The sequence below is a fragment of the Ochotona curzoniae genome, unplaced genomic scaffold, assembly GCF_017591425.1.
Source record: "Ochotona curzoniae isolate NIBS_2020 unplaced genomic scaffold, NIBS_Ocur_1.0 contig_3520, whole genome shotgun sequence".
Classification (NCBI taxonomy): domain Eukaryota; kingdom Metazoa; phylum Chordata; class Mammalia; order Lagomorpha; family Ochotonidae; genus Ochotona; species Ochotona curzoniae.
The window spans coordinates 31,785,771-31,804,276 of record NW_024465894.1 but is presented as its reverse complement, the minus strand read 5'-3'; the positions used below and the strand labels follow the sequence as shown (position 1 = coordinate 31,804,276).

At 50.7% G+C, this 18,506-nt stretch overlaps 1 protein-coding gene across 1 annotated transcript; it reads left to right on the top strand.

The window, feature by feature from the left end:
* The first annotated feature begins 785 nt into the window (after positions 1–785).
* Positions 786–16,652, top strand: LOC121157031 (prion protein). The gene is made up of 2 exons (XM_040981003.1): positions 786–848; positions 14,326–16,652. Exon 2 carries the CDS (start codon positions 14,336–14,338, stop codon positions 15,092–15,094), a length of 759 nt encoding a protein of 252 aa, XP_040836937.1. The 5' UTR covers positions 786–848; positions 14,326–14,335; the 3' UTR covers positions 15,095–16,652.
* The last annotated feature ends 1,854 nt before the right edge of the window (positions 16,653–18,506 follow it).

The following is an 18,506-nucleotide window of genomic DNA, read 5'->3' as shown; positions in this document are numbered from 1 at the left end:
CAGGGCAGCCCCTAGTTTAGTGCCCCAGTTTAGGCAATAATTTGTACAGTCACCTATTCTTATTCTTTGCAAGGTGGCAGACCCCTCTCTGCTGTCCCGTGGGATTGTGAATGAGTGGCCTTCTGTTTCATGGACGATATCCAGACCATGGGCAGGGTGGCATCCTAAACATAGCGCATCCTTCTCTTTCGAGAATACTCAGGAGCAGGAAGTGAATCAATGAAGGAAGGCCCGCTGGGGTGGGCAAGGGACAGCCCAGGGGGAGGCTGAGAAGGGTGGGTGATAAGGCTGCACCTGGAAAAGGCAGCCCCGTCCTCGTCCCAGCAGTGACAAACCGACATGCGGATTTCTAGTTCTGAACACGAACACTGGGCTGATCCAGCCTGGCAAAATTGTCTTCCACAGCATTTTTCTGCTTCAGCGACTGCCCTCTCATCCCCCTAACCTTTGATTCTCTCCAGGCGCCCCTTACGTAACGGGAAGCTAAAACCTTAGGACCGAAATTTCCCATTAAGGGTGATTTTTATAGTCCGTGAGCAACGCCTGAGGAGAGCGGATACCTGGGGGGCGGGAACGTCCGAGGCCTGCGCTCCGGCGAATCTCAACTCGCTCGTCCGGTGACTCATTCCAGCCCTGCCTTGAAAGGAAAAGGCGCGCCCGCCGGGGGCCGGGCCGGGAACGTGCTCCAGGCCGGGACGTGCCCCTCAGGCCGCGCGGCCATTGGTCCCCCGTCCCCTGGTCCCGCCCCGGGCCCTACACCCGGCCCTGCGCGCTCGTCCTCGCGCCAGTCTCGCTGACAGTGCGGCGGCGCTGCGGACATCCAGTCACCTGCCGGCAGCAAGCAGAAGGTAAACAGTCAGCGGCGGTGGGGTCGGCCGTGTCGGCGGGGTGCCGAGGCTTGGGGGCCGCAGCAGAGCCGAGAGAGGGAGACCCCGGCGGAGGGGCGAGGGCGCGCGGCCAGGTGGGGTCTAACCGCCCTGGCACGGGGGGAGGGGGTCGCGCGTGGCGCAATCCAGGCCTGCCCGGTGTGCCCTGTTGCGTTCTGCCTTGGGAAGGCCTCTTTATTCGGCACGGGGCTGCGGGGCGCAGCATTGGCGTGCCCAGGTACCTGATCGCGTCCCCTCGACTCCAGGGGCTACGAGCTGGGCGGGTCGCAAGACCACCGGGAAGCAGGAGCGGTCCCCGCCCTGGGGACCCTCCGAAGGGTGCCAGGCGACCACGCGGCCCTCAGATCCCAGCTTTGGGGATTTTTCGTCCGTGGAGAGCGGGGCGGCTCCTCGATGCCTCAAGGGCACTCGCGGGGAGTGGGGCGGGCGCCTGCCCTGGGACCTCCTGGAGCACCTGGGGGGAAGCTCGGCTCGCCCTCCTCTCCACCCCTCAGGAGGCCGACGCCGGGCGTGGGAGCCTGGGGGTGTCTCGGAGAGGCCCCGGCTTCCGTCTACACAGCTAGGTCACTGAGCTTTCCAGGGGTCGATTCTCAACTCGGGCTCCTGGCCCCGGGCTCTGCTAGCCACAGGGAAGACCCTCGGGGTCGCTCTGTGCTCTTTTCCAGTCGTTCTGGAAGCACAGACGCTGGCCATGGAGATAATGCGGGAGAGGACCCGAGCGGGTCACCGGCCACCCCCATCCAACTGAGGGCGCCTTCAGGTTCTTGATAAGGAGGCAGTTTGGCTCTACTTTCCACGTTTGGTTTTTTCCCCCTTCTTTTTCTCTTGGTAGTTCCATCCTGAGGCAAATATTCCCTAGCTGCGTAATGCAAGCCTGGGCACTTCCAGCCTCGTGTTTCTTTGCTGCCTAGCAATGCGCACTGCAAGGCAATTTCACCACCCTAGTCTTGCTCACCACCTTGGCTGTGTTATCGTGTGAGGTGGTTTTAACCCATGATTCACACACATGGAGGCTCTGAGATGTTTCCCTTATCATTACCAAAAAAAAAAAAAAAAAGGATTAAAGCTGTCTGCAAATCTAGGGATTGAAAAATAGGAACAGAAAAGTGAAATAAAAATGTGAGATCCCTGGGAAAACTAGCAACTCAGATATTTAAAGGCACGGGGGAAAAATGGGCAAGGAGTAAATTTTACCTACATAGACAATGAGAAGCTCCTCCAGCCAAAAAAAACCAAAAAACTTGGGAGGGGAAAGAAAACAGAGGCAGTTTCTATGCTGTTTGTATCTAACCTCCTATTTTCATGCTTTTCCTCTGTCACTGTTACAGTAAATAGCAAATTGTAAAATCAAGCAAGTTTGATGTACCCTTTTATGTGCTTTTTTTAAAAGATTTATTTACTTGAAAGGTAGCGTTGCAGAGAGAGGATCTGCCGTTTCACTCCCCAAATGGCCGCCGGCAGTCAGGGCTGAGCCAGGTGGGAGGCAGGAGCCAGAGGCTTCCTCCAGGTCTCCCATCAAAGTGGCAAGCGCCCGAGCACGAGGGTGAGGGATGCTCTGCTGGTTCCCTTGGCACACGGGGAGGGGCTGAGAAACGAAGCTGTACCCGTATGTGATGCCATTTCCGCAGGTTGCGGCTTATGTCTTAACACGAATCACTGGTGCTAGCAACGGCAGCCCCAGAGGGTGGTTACTGGAACTTGGCACATCCAGGCACCCGGGCAGAAGGCTCGGTTTGGAGTTAGCCAAGGGGATTTTGTCACCAGCTTTGTGGCTTTGGACACATTAGCCAATTTCCTGACCTTCCTTCTGTCCCTTCGTAAAGAAAAGAAAATGACTCCTAGGCGCTTGTTGCCAAGATTAACATGTTAAGTGTCTAGGTAAAATGACCCCTGCTTTGAGTTCTGTATTCATTTTCTTCTCCACACCCCACTGGGGACATTGTGGGTCAGGGCACACTTCCCGTTGTGGCACCAGAAGGTTCTGGGAGGTTAACTGCTGTGACCCAGGAGCCACTCAGGGAAATTTACCTGCAGTTTTGAGAACCGAGCAAAGCGGAGTGCAGGCACCTGATCCAGGCGGAGTGATCTAGAATTAGAACCAAGAACTGACCTAAATATATGCCAGCAGGGCCTCAGCTAAGCAAATGATGACACATTAGCTGAAAGGAGCATCATGTAGCCCAGAAATCATGATTTTGAAGCTTAAGATGTTAGGGACAGGGGCTGGTGGCAAGGTCAGTGCAGGTAACTGAACTATGTGCATTTGCCCGTCCATGACTTAGTGTGTGAACAATCAGAAAGGAGGAGCAGAAGGAATGGATGCCTTTTGCTTTGTTTGCTTCCTGAGTTGCTTTCACTGTGGAATGTTGGGTTGTGTTTTGTTTTGTCTTGTCTTGTTAAAGGTTTTGTTTTTTTAAATTGGGAAGTCAGATTTATAAAGAGAAGGAGAGACAGAGAGAAGGATCTTATGTCCACTAGTTCACTCCCGAAATGGCCACAGTGACCAAAGCAGAGCCGATCCAAAACCAGCAGCCAGGAGCTTGTTCTGGGTCTCCCATGCGGATGCAGGGTCCTACGGCTTTGGGCCTTCCTCGACTGCTTTCCCAGGCCACAGGCAGGGATGGAAAGTGGAAAAGCCATGAACCAGCCAAGCTATGAACCAGCACCTGTATGGGATCCCGGGCATGTAGGGCAAGGACTTTAGTCCCTAGGCTCCTGTGCCGGGCCCAGACTGCTGTGTTTTGAAGGTTCACAGGTTTACATTTTTAAAATAAGAGGAACTTTGACTCTGTATATCTGACTTTGCGATAAAAAATAAATCGGGCTTTAAAATAAATAAATAACAGGAACCCTGGATTTTCTGCATGTTACAGGGAGAGATTATCGCCCTGTTTGTTTCTAAGCATATTTTTAGCCAATGATGCTTCCTTTTTAAAATACTTTTGTTTTCTTTCCCTTGAGTAGATATCTTCATGATTCAGTCAGTTTTATATTATGCCTTTCTTGGAGTCTTTAAATCCATTTCCCAGCTGTAGCTTCTCTTATTGTTTTCAAGACTCCTGAACGTATTCGGAAGCAACGTTTTCAGCCTAGCCTTGCGTCTTCCCCACTCCAGTGTAACTCAGCTCTAGCAGATTGTCTGTGCCCTGTGGACTCTCTCAGGCCCCTGAGGGTGGGAAGTCGCCAACTGGCACAGAAAACAAGGGCCAGAAATGGCTGTGCTTGTAAACCCGGGCCGTGTGCAGCTCACGCGTGTGCACGTGGTTGTTTCTCATGAAGTCAGCTCGATCCCATGTGGCCAATACCCCAGCTGTCTCTAGAATCATGCTGAATCGTGCAGGGAAGCAGCTGCTTGTAACCAACCGTGGCAAACGGGCTCAATTGCCGCTGCACCAAACTGACACTGACCCGGCGACACAACCACAGGAATGCCTTCCCCGCCCCCCGGTCTTCAGCTTTCTGTTCCATTCTCCCTTCGCAGATCTGATTTCTTCTCCCAGAGTGACTACGTCAGCTGTGACCTGCTGCATATTAAACATTCAAAGCATGTCTCTAACTCGGTGAGGGCTACTGCATTCTCAGTTGACCCTGAAGTGAGCAGTTTGTGCGACACTTTGCAGAGATGGGAGAATTCTTTATGGATCGAGCTTGTTTCTCCTCATGCTCTTACAGTTGTGTGTGACATCGCTGATACAGGAGGAGTGCCCTCTGCAGCAGAGCACCGGAAATGCTCAGGGTCGGGAGTCCTGGGGACTCGGGCCCAGAGCTGGCAAGGGGCGCCCTTTCCCTGGGAAGCCATTATGGGACCACAGGCACTCCCAGGCCAGCTCGGGCTATTATTTATTTTAAACCACCCAGGGTAGTGAAAAAAACCTCTTCCCCTAAATGTTTTAAAGTTTTTACGTGATTGCCATAAAATTCTTTTTGTTTAAAAATTTATTTACTTTTTATTGGAATGGCAGATTTGCAGGGAGATGAAAAGACAGAAAGAGCTTCCATTCACTGATTCAATCCTCAAACAGCTGCAACGTCTGGAGTTGAGCTGATCTGATCCAAAACCAGGAGCTTCTTGTGGGTCTCCTACATGGGTGCAGGGTCCCAAGGCTTTGGGCTGTCCTCTACTGCTTTCCCAGACCACAAACGGGGAGCTGGATGGAAAGTGGAGCATTTGGGACAAGAACTGGCACCCAAATGGGATCCCCGCGCTTGCAAGGGAAGTATTAGCCAATTGAGCCATCTTGTCTGGCCTTTTAAGATTTACTTATTTATTTGAAAGGCAGACTAACAGAAAGGGAGATCTTCCTTCTGCTGGTTTGCTGTCCCCTTTAGGGACATAAATGCCAGGGTTGGGCTGGGGTAAACCCAGGAACCTGGAGCTCCTCGCGTCTCCCATGTGGGTGACAAGAGCCCAAATACTTGACCAGTCTTCCATTACTTCCCAGATGTATTAACTGGGAGCTGAATCAGAAGCAAATCAGCTAGGACTTGAACTGGCGCCTGTATGGGATGCCAGCTTTGCAGGTGGCAGGCTCAACTCCCTGGGCCACGCCAGCCCTGGGACCAAATTCTGTAAAGATCAGTGACTATAAATAATTAAAATGTGACAAATCTGTTCAGTTTAGCTCCAGAAAGACAGTTTCCCTGAGGCCAGGGTCAGGTGAGGGAGGGTTTCAGACCTGTCCAATCCCTATTACTTCCCAGTTGAACCAGTTCAGTGAAGCTTCAAACTACAGTTGCTGTGTCAGGAATCCGGGGCCTAGCACATGGTCTTAGGAATGAGCTGGAAGGCTTTGGTCTGTGCCACATCACCTCGGGACCAGTTCTCAGCAGCTCTTAGTCTTTCTCTCAGAGTATGCATAGGAAGGGTGGGACAATCTGGATCTTTCTGCACCTTCTCTCTTGTCCCATTATTTGCCATTCTGCTTGTGCATGGTGCCACGTGCTGTCCTGGTGGCTTTGTGCTCTGGTCCCTGGCAGAACAAGCATGCTGTGTATTTTCTTCCTCAGAGATTCTTCCAGTCCTCTGGAGAATCGTTTCATACTTTGCACTCCCCTCTGCACCGTGACCGAGATTGTGTTGATGGTGTGGATGTGGGGGAGGTGATTTGAATACCTGTTAGTATTAGTTTTCCCGGCTAGAATTGATCTTCCCTTTTTCTAGTCTTTTGTCTGCTTTCCTCATCTTGGTACTGCTAATTATGTTTAGCTTAAATTGTAGAGATTTTAAATCTTTTTATTGCATTATAGTTTTTCCCCCACTAAATCTCATAAAGTGAGATTTACAGACTCACTTAAGAAAAAAGATGTATTTGCTTATTTAAAAAGATAGAATGGGGCCCAGCGCGGTGGCGCAAGTGGTTAAGGTCCTCGCCTTGCACGCCTGGGATCCCATATAGGCGCCGGTTCTAATCCCGGCAGCCCCGCTTCCCTTCCAGCTCCCTGCCTGTGGCCTGGGAAAGCAGTTGAGGACGGCCCAAAGCTTTGGGAACCTGCACCCGCGTGGGAGACCCGGAAGAGGCTCCTGGCTTCGGATCGGCATAGTATCGGCCCGTTGCAGCTCACTTGGGGAGTGAATCATCGGACGGAAGATCTTCCTCTCTGTATCTCCTCTCTGTATATCCGCCTTTCCAATGAAAAAAATAATAAAAATAAATCTTTAAAAAAAAAAAAAAGATAGAATGACAGAGAGAAGGGAAGAAGCAGAGCAAAAAGATCTCCCATCTGCTGCTTTTACTCCCCAAATGGGAACAGGTGGGGTGGCAGGAGGTGGAGCCAGGAGCTCCTTCCAGCTTCCTGTGTAGCTGCTGCTTCCTGGGCACAGGTGGGAGGGGGCTGGGTCCCAGGCACCGTGTTAGCAGGTGTGGGCGACCGTAACATACACCCCCAGACACGATACCAAAGTCTGCCAACCTAATCAGCTCACTTATTAATCTCAACATTTTTGGGGTGGTTTTCCTGAATTTTCTGATTAGGACAACGTAACAATAAGGTTCCTGATGACCTTGTTCATCAGTAATACTCTATTAAGTTATAGTGAGATAAGAACTTTGTGTTTTGGGTAGCCATTCAAGATGATAGAAAGAGACTAGCCTTCCAGTTCTACAGAAGTTCTTTTTATTTTAATATTTTTATTTAAGGTATTTTAAGCCAGGGTTACAGAGAAAAAGTTCTTCCATCCTCTGGCTAACTCCCCAGATCACCACATTGGTCAGGGCTGAGCCAGGCTGAGGGAAGAAGCCAGGAGCTTCTTCCAGTCTCCCATGTGACTGTAGAGACCTGAGGACTTGGTCCATCTTCTGCTGCTTTGCCAGGTACATTACTGGGAAGCTAAAGTAGGGTGGGAGTAGCCTGGGACTAAACCAGCACCCATGTGGAATGTGGGCTCTGCAGATGGTGGCTTAGCTCACTATACCGCAGCGCCAGCCCCAAGAAGCATTTAAAGAAAAATCACAAACAGATGTTTTTGAGCTTTTAAACATCTGCAGAACATGTTTATTTTTTTCCTATTAATAGATTTCCTGACTTTGAGCTGTTCTTAAATTCTTAAAATAATCTTTATGGGTCACAGTGTGTTTTCTAACTAAACTATCACGAGCCAGGCGGGTGGTGCTCTGTTCTCAATGCAGACACCTCAGTCACTCGGAGGTTGTGTCACCAGATGGCCTGCATACCAGGGGTTGAATCTTAGTTCTTCGTTCTTTGCCCATGTGTTGGTCTCCACTCGGGCCCACCCAGGGTCTCAACGACCGTGGCTGAGACAGATCCTCCCACTCAAAGGCTTCCTGCAGCCCACAGAGGTCCAGTGCTCCAACCAAGACTGTCCTCTAAACGTGGCTTCCTCCAGCATGCCCAATGCAATGTAGGCATCACCAAGGCCACAGGCCTGGGCGCCTCCTGCCCTTCACCCACTCCATCAGTAAATCCCACCAGTTGTTTCTGCCAAAGGGATCTCATTTATTCACTGCCTGTCAGCAGTATGGACGGCGGCCAAGGCCGTGCTGCTACCTTCTTCCTCCAGTGGTTTCCCAGCTCACCGCGTGTTCTGTTCTTGTCCCTCCGAGATTCTCTTTTGCATCACAATTAAGATGAGCATTTAAGATAATGTTACTCTGCTAAGACCCTCGTCTCCTCCAGCCAGAGCCCCTTGCACTCACTTTCCTAAGAGCAAGGCTCCGGCTGTTCACTCTGCTTGGAATTCAGCACACCAAGTTAGACACCCATTCTCCGTCGTGTCCTTGTCCCCTGCACAGTGCTGTAACCTTAGAAGAAGTGGGAAAGCTGTATTAAATAAATCCGGAAGTTGCTGTATTGTGAATATTGCAATATGTAATTTACCAACTTTTCCCCCATTTACTTTGTGGTTATTGGTCAATATCAGTTGCCTGTCTTTGGACATGTGCACATAATTGTGATTCTATAGTTATTACATAAATTCATGATAGATGTTTCTATCACGTATATTTCTAGGAAGACTTCATTTCTCATAGATTCAGAATTTACTGAAACTTGTATTTAGTAATATCTTGTCTTTGAAAGCCTTCTCTTTGCAAGGTTATTTCTCTCTTTTTATTCCCTATGTAGAGTTGCTGCGTTTTCTAGTCATGTGTGTATATGAACTTTCCTGCTTTTTCTCTGTTATGTCTTTGTGAGCATTTATTCTGAAGCTCTGTCTTTGGACTGCCTGCTGCATTCAGCGCTGCTTGCACATGTCTCTGGCGGCCCTGGTGGTGCCGGGAAGCCAGGTTTGTCCTCGCCCCGTTTCCCACAGCAGTAAACCTTCCTTCTCCGCTGACTTGCGATGGCCACTTGATCCCACATCAGGACACATGTGCACATACGCGGCCTTATCGCTGAACTTACTGTCCGGTTTCTTTGGTCTGTTGCTCTTCCCCTGGGCTTTTTCACCATCTAGTCTTTTGTGTGGCTTTGTGGTTCAGGTTCATGTCTAAAACAGCAAATGCCTTTCCCTTTCCTCTTACTTCTTAGGTTGACTGAGCTATTCATGGACACTGACATATCTTTCCCTGTTTGAATTTATTAAACTTATTAAAAAATAAAAAAAACCGCCCTGGGAGGTTGTGTTTGGCCTAGCAGTCTAGACTGTGGCTTAAGATGGCTGCACCCACGTATCATAGTACCTGGGTTCAGTTTCAGGCTCTGTCTCCTGACTCCAGCTTCAGGCTGATACAGATCCTGGAAGGGAACTGGTGAGAGTTCAAGCCACCCACAGGAGAAACCCAAGTTGAGGTTCCTGGCTCCCAGCTTTGGCCCAGAGTGGACCCTTGCCAGCTTTTGGGGAGTGAGCCAGAATATGGACTGTATCACTGTGCCTCTTTCACTCGCTCTGTCTGCCTCTTGAATTGAAAACAAACAGAAATCTACCTGGGATCCTAACTGGCATTTTGCTGAAATTATGAATTTATTTGAGGATTAGTGGCCTCTTTAAAACACCCAGTTACTCCAGGTCACACTACTAATGCCTTTACCTCTTTGCAGATCATCTTCTGTGTTCTGCACATATAAGATTAACTTTCTGGACCCGGCTGGATGACTCAGTGGCTAAAAGCTCGCTTTGCATGTGCCAGGATCCCATATGGGTGCCAGTTTTGTGTCCCAGCTGTTCCACTTCCCATCCAGCTCCCTGCCTATGACCTGGAGTAGCAGTAGAGGATGGCCCAAAGTCCTGGGATGCTACACCTGTGTGGGGGACCAGAAGACGATTCCTGGCTTTAGATCAGCTCAGCTCTGGCCATTACAGCCACTTGGGAAATGAACCAGCAAATAGAAGATCTTTCTCTCTGTAAATCTGCCTTTCCAATGCAAACAAATCAGTTGGGAAAAAAAAAAATTTAACTTTCCCTTCCGTGAAAGTCTTGTCTTAGTCATAGTCAACTCCCGGACACCTCATAGTTGAATCGTTCCTGTGGGTGTCTGTTTTTTTTCCCCTAGTTGATCTTGGTTGGTATAGAGCAGTGCTGCTGCTGTCTGCAAGCTGACCATTTATTCTACAACCTTGCCAACCTATGGCCACTCTAACCATGCTTTGGATTTTCTGTGACTGTGATCTTGACTGGTTGCAAATCATGTCAGTGTGGGCTCTATCCTTGCAGTTATTACACCAGCTACTTTTTTCTTAAGTTGTATTTACTTATTTGAGAGATAAAGAAACACAGAATGCCCACGATGACTCCAGGCTAGGTTGGGGGTCAAGTCCAAGAGCCCCCAAGTCAATCCAGGTCTCCCCATGTATGACAAAAACTCAACCCACTTCAGCTCACCCCTGCCTCCCACGGTCTGCATTAGCAGGTAGCAATCAGGAACTTGGGCCAGTATGGAGCCCAGCACTCTGATAGGGCTCACAGGTAACTCAACTCAAGTACTAGGCCAGACACCCGCCCCTGCAGCTGCCACCTCTCTGCCACTGGGCAGGCCCTTAGTTCCTGTGACATTGGACATCCTTATGCAATTCTGATTTTACAGCAACTATACTTAAATGTTATCCATTATCTTTGCCAGTTTTAGGGTGCAACTTTGATCAAACTTGGGGAATTTTCTTCTAAAAGTATTCTTATTTGTCTTAGTGATAAATAGGTGTAGGCCTTTATCAAACCCATGGTAGAATACCTAGACATGTGCCAGAGGACTGGCCGACAACCCAGCTGTTCCCAGAGACAACACTGTTGCATCATGTCACAGCACAACAGGGACCTAGGAACCCCATTTCTGCTCCCAGAAACTTCACAGTGGAGTCACCTGACCCTTCAGAACCTCAGTTGCCAACTGGTTTGTGGGATGACAAGTTTGAGTTGAATAACCTAAGATCTTTCTAATTTTAACACCAACAACACATTGTTCTCAGTTCCTCTCCTAGAAAGGATGCCTCCAAATACAACTGCTGTTTTTAACACTTTCCGTAGTTAAATGTTGCTTTTCTTGTTCTCAGTTTGAACAAAAACAGTCCTGCCTTGATGTAGCCTGTGATTCTCCAGGTTGAACAGGAGCATGCTCAGTAGCACATGCCCACACGCAGCAGCGCTGCCAGCACACGGATGAAGACAGCTCGCAACCTGCTTTCCAGATCCTGTTTATCCTCAGCTCCAGGCCTGGCAAGCAAACCACCCAGTGTTATCTTTCATCCCACACTCGGGACGATAGCATCGCCAAAGCCACAGCCCTACAGACTTGCTCCTCAGGCTGGGCTGTCTTTGGACTGCACAGTGGTACAGCCTGGAAACCTGCCTGGCACGTCACCTCCTCCCCAGGCCCTTCCCTTCCCCTCCAAGGCTGTCTTCCAGATCATCTCTGCTGTGGCTCGCCTTTCCCTGGCAGATGCTGTGTCTCGCCCCTCCATCCCAGGAAAGAGTCTTCCCTGCTTCCCAGCTTACACGCACCCAAAGCCTCCCCACTGTGGCCATTCTCCACACTCTTCCTAAGAGAGAACCCCAGACTCTGCAGTGGCTCCCCAGTGCCTTCAGGGTCAAGTCCAGACTGTTCCGCCAGCCCTGTGATGAGGCTGGCTGGCTGGCTCTAGGACACAGCATCCAACTGGGCCATTCCTAAAACTATAGAGGGAGCACTGCTCAAGTTAGCACGGGAACAAGAGGTGTCAACTGCCGCCCAAGCTTTGCTCACGAGGCCCTTGTTACACACCTGCTTCTCCACTGTCCCGCTGCAGCTCCCCGCCCTGGAGCTCCCAAACCCACCGGGGTCCTCTCTCACCACCATCTGTGCTCCAAATCCAGGGGTGGATTCCTCTCTTCTGTCTCTCTGAACCTGTGCCCTGTGCGAGATGACCTCATGGAGCTGTGACCGTCATGGCCTTAACCTTACCCGTCTCCCAGCCTGCCCCTTTCCTGTGGGCCAGAGCCCATTGCAGTGACTTCTGAGTTCAGGGTGTAAGCAGCCCTCACAGACAAGAAGGTAGCTTTATAAATACGGCTCTCTTTAGCTGTCCACCGTGAATACTTAGCTCTCATCTGTTTATCACACTGTCCTCAAACAGCTGTTTGCAAACTCAGTCATCTGTCCCGCATCCATTTTTACACATCTGTAAGTCAGGTACTGTGTCTGGAGACATTATTGTGATCAAAGTTTGACCCCTTCCCTGGAAGAGCCTACGCTTGAGCACAGCAGTAGATGGTGCCATGTGTCAGGTGGCAGTGGGTGCTTTGGGAAAGGGGTTGCGTGAGGTGGAGTGGTAAGAAGCACTTAACCCAGATGATATGTATGTGAGCAGACTGGAGCCATAGGAAGAGCTGGTGGAAGAACCTGCCAAGCCCATAGGGCGGCAGGTGCAAAGGTCCAGAGGTGGGCTGTGCCATGAGAGGAGCAGCAGCTGGAACCAGCTCAGGGTGGGAGGAAGGGCCCAGGCAGCCTGGCCAGAACTTGTGGGTTTTTATCTTGCACACAAAGGAGAGGCATCCAGGGGCAGGAAAGTGGCACCATGAGACTTGCATATTGAACGGCCTTCTCCAGCACTCCAGAGGGCATGAACTTGGTGGGGCTATGGCAACTATGGGCTCTATGGCAACTGGCCAGCCTGTTGGGAGAGTATGAAGGGAGATGGGTGAGACGTGATGGGAGCACCCACTATGATGGCAGAGTTGGGGAGCGAGTAGTGAAGGGCTTAGGATTCATGTTCAAGTCAGAGCTGGTAAGATCTGTGGGCCCCCTCCCTGCTGATACAGGAGAAAAAAAATTGAAGCATTTGTCCCGCCCACCTTCTTCCATACTGTACCCTACCCACTCTAATCGGAGACCCACATGGGCATGCATCCCTCTCAACTATGTAAGCAATGCTAAAAATAAATTTTTTTTAAAAAAAAAGGAAAAATCTGTAACCCATCTGGTGTGTGGCAATGAGGAGGTTAAGTGCTGGGCCCCCCTGGGAAAACAGAGCAGGGGTCGGTCAGAGCAGACAGGGAGGTGGCTGCTGGGATATGTCGGGTTTCAGAATGGAGTTGGTCAGCATATCCCAGGACCCCGCCTGACCCCCACCCAAAGGAGATCTGAATGGCCTTGACATGTACTTAGAAATGCTTTCCGATGCATTTTGATTTCCTTGTCATCACTGTGACCACTTGCAGCGTCATGAGCCGGAAGTTAATGCATTTCTCTGCTCAGTAGTTCTTCTGAGGTATGTGATCCAGTTTAGTCATTAGCTCTGAAGGCTATGACAGATAATTTGCTGATTGTTCTCAAAATTTGAAGATCAGAGTCATTGCTGTGGCACAGCAACTCCAGCATCCCAGATGGGTGCCTGTTCCAGTCCCAGCTGCTCTGCTTCCGATCCAGCTCCCTGCTGATATGCCAAGGAAGGCACCTGGGACGAGCCCTGCTGCAATGAGACAGCCGAGGTGTCCTAGAGCATGCTGGGATTATCATTCGGGCCCAGGTCTCTGTTCTCAGCCCCCAGAACTGAGTGGCACAGTAAATAAGGCCTTTAATCTGAAAGGAGAGGCTCAACTTGATGAAGGTGCATGCTATGAAAGGCTGCTCGTTATCACATTACCTGATGTACCAACTAATGAACCAAGCTCATCCAATAAGTGAGTGCCCGCACTTCTGGGGAACACAGCCCACCTTCTGACTCTGGACAGCCCTGTCTGGGGCAGGTGGGGGGTGTGGGCTTGCCACACCCTAGGTTTTAGCTATCTCTAGTCAAGTTACTTTAGGAATTCCTTGCCTGGGAACATGAATTCCTCCTCCTAACACACCTCTGTTGTGTCCTGCGCTGTGCCAGGCACTGCCCCAGTCCATGAAAGCCCAGCAGTGAACAAGAGGGACTTGTGCTTATATTCACAGGGGTCACTGGGCCAGCTGTTTGCAGAGCGCTTTCAGCCCTGCCACAGCCACCGAGGTTTCCTCCCCAGACAGTAGCTAAACTTACTAGGCTACCTCTTCAGACCACGCTTGGCCTCTGGCTCCCAGCAGAGGACGCACCAGGGTCCTCTAGGTGCTCTCACAGCAACTCCAGCAAGTGCCTGCACAGGGACAAGGGGGAGCAATCCCCATGTGCAGAAAGGGGTCCCCCTTGGAATAGGAGAACCACACCCCTAAGCTGATGTCTTTGCTACTGGATGCTCCAGCTCAGCTTCCTGGGTCGCTCAAGCACTTGTGCCGTTGTAAGGACCCCTGCTGGGAGGAAACCCTGAGCCCTGACTCAACCAGTGGATGAAGGCCACTCCTGCAAGTCCAAACACTTTGTGGGAGCGGCAGGGCCAGCCTTCCACCTTCAAGCTTGTAGAAATGAACTCACGGTCAAGGTCGTCCTTAGGATAGGAAGAAGAGCTCTGATGCCCTGCACACCATGGCCCAGTTCTGGGTGCTATGGAAACATCCCACAGGAAGAGGGTGTTGCTGTGATGCATCCATTCCCAGACCCCAAGTGGATTCCAAGTAAATATAGGCTGTTGACAACCTCCTCTTTGTCTTGCAGGTCACTGGGCATGGCACACCTCAGCTACTGGCTGCTGGTCCTCTTTGTGGCCGCATGGAGTGACGTGGGCCTCTGCAAGAAGCGGCCAAAACCCGGAGGAGGATGGAACACCGGGGGGAGCCGATACCCGGGTCAGGGCAGCCCGGGAGGCAACCGCTACCCACCCCAGAGTGGCGGATGGGGTCAGCCTCATGGCGGTGGCTGGGGTCAGCCCCACGGTGGTGGCTGGGGTCAGCCTCATGGTGGTGGCTGGGGTCAGCCCCATGGTGGCGGCTGGGGTCAAGGAGGTACCCACAATCAGTGGGGTAAGCCCAGTAAGCCAAAAACCAACATGAAACATGTGGCAGGTGCCGCGGCGGCTGGGGCGGTGGTCGGGGGTCTGGGCGGCTACATGCTGGGGAGCGCCATGAGCAGACCCATCATACACTTCGGCAACGAGTATGAGGACCGTTACTATCGGGATAACATGTACCGTTACCCCAACCAAGTGTATTACAAGCCCGTGGACCAGTACAGCAACCAGAACAACTTTGTGCACGACTGCGTCAACATCACAATCAAGCAGCACACGGTGACCACCACCACCAAAGGAGAGAACTTCACCGAGACCGACATCAAGATGATGGAGCGTGTGGTGGAGCAGATGTGCGTCACCCAGTACCAGCAGGAGTACCAGGCCTCCTACCAGAGGGCGGCCAGTGTGGTGGTCTTCTCCTCACCGCCCGTGATCCTGCTCATCTCCTTCCTCATTTTCCTGATAGTGGGATGAGCAAGGGCTTTTCCTTGCTTCTGCTGCTGTCTGCATCTTCGTCCGTGTGGGGGGTGGGGAGGGGTGTCCACCTGCAGCCCCATGAGTGGTGGAGTCTCATTCTTGCTTCTCTCTCTCTCTCTCTCTCTCTTTCTATTTTTCCCACCCCCTCTCACCCATGGACTGAGAACCCTGGGCACTGGCAGACACTGGGAGACGTTGCATTGACCTGGATGCAGCTTACTCAAGGGCTCTCCTCCCCTCCGACTGAGTCCCTCACAGATGACCAGTGCTACTGCTGGGCCAGCCAGAGTTGAAGTCAGACCACACGTTATTGTTAGGGAACCTAGGCTCACTTCTGGCCCAGCACAGCAGGTCAAGGGCAAACAGCTCTCAAAAGCCATCCTTGACAACCCCTGTCTGGCTCAGCATTTCCCTGGGTCCCTCCGCAGCCCCAGCTCAGGGCACGGCTGCCACTCCACCAAAAAAAAAGTTTCCACCAATTTTTTTTTTTAATGAAATCGGAGATCACTTCTGCCATGTTTGGAAAGAGGCTACATGATACTCAAATTAGCTCCTCGGAAGCACATGCTATGTGCCTACAGAGAGCTGGCCGGTGTACTGCCTCCTGTGGCCTGGCAGCCAGGGCACAGGGCATCAGCACTGGTGCAAGGCCCCACCTCTGGCCAAAGCACCCACCCATAGGGAGTGAGCACCCCTGTGTCCCACATGACAGGCTTCAACCTGGAAATCGTGCCCCGGGAGCCAGCCTCCCATCCATTAGTAACAAGCTGTAGATATAATGAAGGTAGGGGAGAAAAGACACAAAAGTCTTTGTCGATTTAACTGGAAAGCAGAGCGGTTTAAACAGATGGTGGAAGCCGAAGAGGGCAGTGGCAGCTGGCGGAAGCCCTGTTGGTATGGAGAGCTGTGTCGTGAATACAGCGATGAATGTGCAGGAGAGGAGGTGCCTGTGTCAGCTGCCATCTCGTTCCTGCCCACATCCAGATAGTTGGTCAAGCGCTCCGTCTCTGAAATTGGCTTTCAAATCAGGGAATAGGGAGACAATCTTAAAAAAAAAAAATCTGAGAAGAAAGTCGAGCTGATGGAGCTGATCCACACCAAGTGGAAAAAGAAATTCTAGAATTATTACTTAAGCCAGGAAACATTGTTCCTTGAATTATTGGATGTCAGCACCTAACAGATGTGTTTTACCATTCTACCACGCTACTGGCCTGCACCGGGTAGCTAGTGTGTAAGAAACAAACCAAGTAGACTGTACATGACAAACTTAGAGATTCCACTTAGAGCCACTCACACCTGGCCTAACGCGTTAACTTGTGTAAGGTGTTAAACAATGTGCGAGAAAGCCTTCGCATGGACCCCCTACCCACCCAGCTTTCAACGTGCACTGAATAGTTTTGTATAAGATTCCAAAGTGGAGACGCCATGAACTGGTCTTTGAAATACGCATGTACTTTATATTTTCAATATTTGTGACTCTGCATGTACTTGTTTTGCATATAAAAAATTTCTAAGTGTTTACTAGCTGACCAAAATTAAACAGGAGCTAAGGTAAGCAACAGCCTCTGAAGTCTTCAGTCGCGGTCACCAGTATCCATGCCACGCGGCAGCATCCTGTGAAGGCTGCTGTGTCACACACCTGCTCCCAATCCCGCCCTCGCCCTCACTTTCCAGGTCCAGGCCGGGTTGCCTCCGTGGCGGAGGTTCCACTGCGGGAGGAACCCAGGCCTTGGACTTTGACAGGTTTGTTCCTGCCTTTTAAGATCTATTTATATGAGAAAGGGAGAGATTTCGTCCTCTTGTTCACTCCCCAAGTGGTCATCAAGGTCCCCGACGTGTGTCGAGAGGCTCCAACACTTGAGCCATCTTCACTGCTTTCCCAGGCGCATTAGTAGGAAGCCGGGTCAGAAGTGGGGCAGCCAGGACTCACCGTCTGAGACACCAGCCCCCTGCCCTGAGTTACGAAAGGTTTTCTTGACTGAGGTGAAATCAGCCAAGCTCTAACTTACCCACCTAAGATACCACCTAAGGCACTCCTAAGTCAGACTGAAATACTCTGGCCCTGTGGTCCTTTGTCATAGTCACTTTCAGGGCACATCCCCTTTGGGCCTCCCCTGCCTTCCTAAGTACTCTTAGTTATTCTTGTAGAATTTTCCTGTGAAGCTGATGTAATGGCCAGATATAATCGCAGGAAGTGACAGCAGTTGCAGTCAGCTTAATCGGCAACCATTGATGTCAATGAGGTCTGTAAGGATCATTCATCATTCCGACATGGCTTAGGTAAGCACATACAGAGAAACGCGTTGATGGTAGAGAATGTTGTGTTCACAGGTGCCAGAACCAGAGATGAGGCATGCTACCCCGGGGGCAGAGAGAACCCACAAACTGGGTCCACCTTTACTGGTTGTCAGCAGACAGAAAGGCATGCACACATTTTATTGGGGTGTTAGTCGAAACCCAAGAACAGGAAGTTGCACCTGTGGCTGCACCAACCAGCCTGGCCATAGGGTGTGGGCAGGGTGTTGGTGGGGATGGTGAGGTGTCAGGAAAATAGGAAGTTTTAAGTTTTCATGAAAGCCTGACTTTTGGCCTCCTGGTTAAGCCCCCCTTTGGGACAGGGCAATCAGCTTCCAGTCCCACTCCCAAATCCAGCGTCCTCTCAGGCCCGCCCGGGTTAGCAGGTGATGGCTCAGGCAGCTGGATCCTTGCCTCTGGACTGAAGTCTCAGCTCCCAGCTTTGGCATGGCCCGGTGTGGGTATAAGATACTGTGGAAAAGTAAAGCAGCAAATAGGGAAGCTCTCTCTCAAATAAATCAAAATTTAAGAACAACATCAATTTACAGTACAGCCAAAACTAGTGTTGCTGCATGGCGGGTTGACTTGATACTAAGATGGTAACATCCAAGTCAGTACCTGGAGGCCCCGTTATTCGCAAGAGGGGTGGCTTCACTACCTCGTTAATTTTGTTTTTCACAAACTTCTTGAAGTTTCTTTGTATAAATTTTCAGAAATAGTACTCATTTATAATCAGACCTCAAAATTAATCCTTAACAAAAATTTCTAGAATTATTTTCAACCTCCCTTTTTTGGTCATTTTCCTAGTTAATGACTGAGCCTGGCAGAGCGGGTTAAGCCATCGCTGCAAAAATGACATCCCAAATGGACACAAGTTTAGGTCCCTGCTGCTCCACCTCTGATCCAGCTCCCTGCTTATGCTCCTAAGAAAGCAACAGAAGATGACCCAAATGCTTGGGTCCCTGCACCCGTATGGGAGACCCACATGAGGCTCCTGGGTGCAACCTGTCCCTGCCCTGGCTGTGGTGGCCACTGGGAGGGTGAACCAGCAGATAAAGACCTCTGCCTCATTATAACTGCCTTGCAAGTAAATAAAGTTTTTTTAAAATTACCT

Excerpts from the sequence above, each read along its gene's own strand:
- LOC121157031 (XM_040981003.1), top strand. The coding sequence starts at position 14,336 with ATGGCACACCTCAGCTACTGGCTGCTGGTCCTCTTTGTGGCCGCATGG.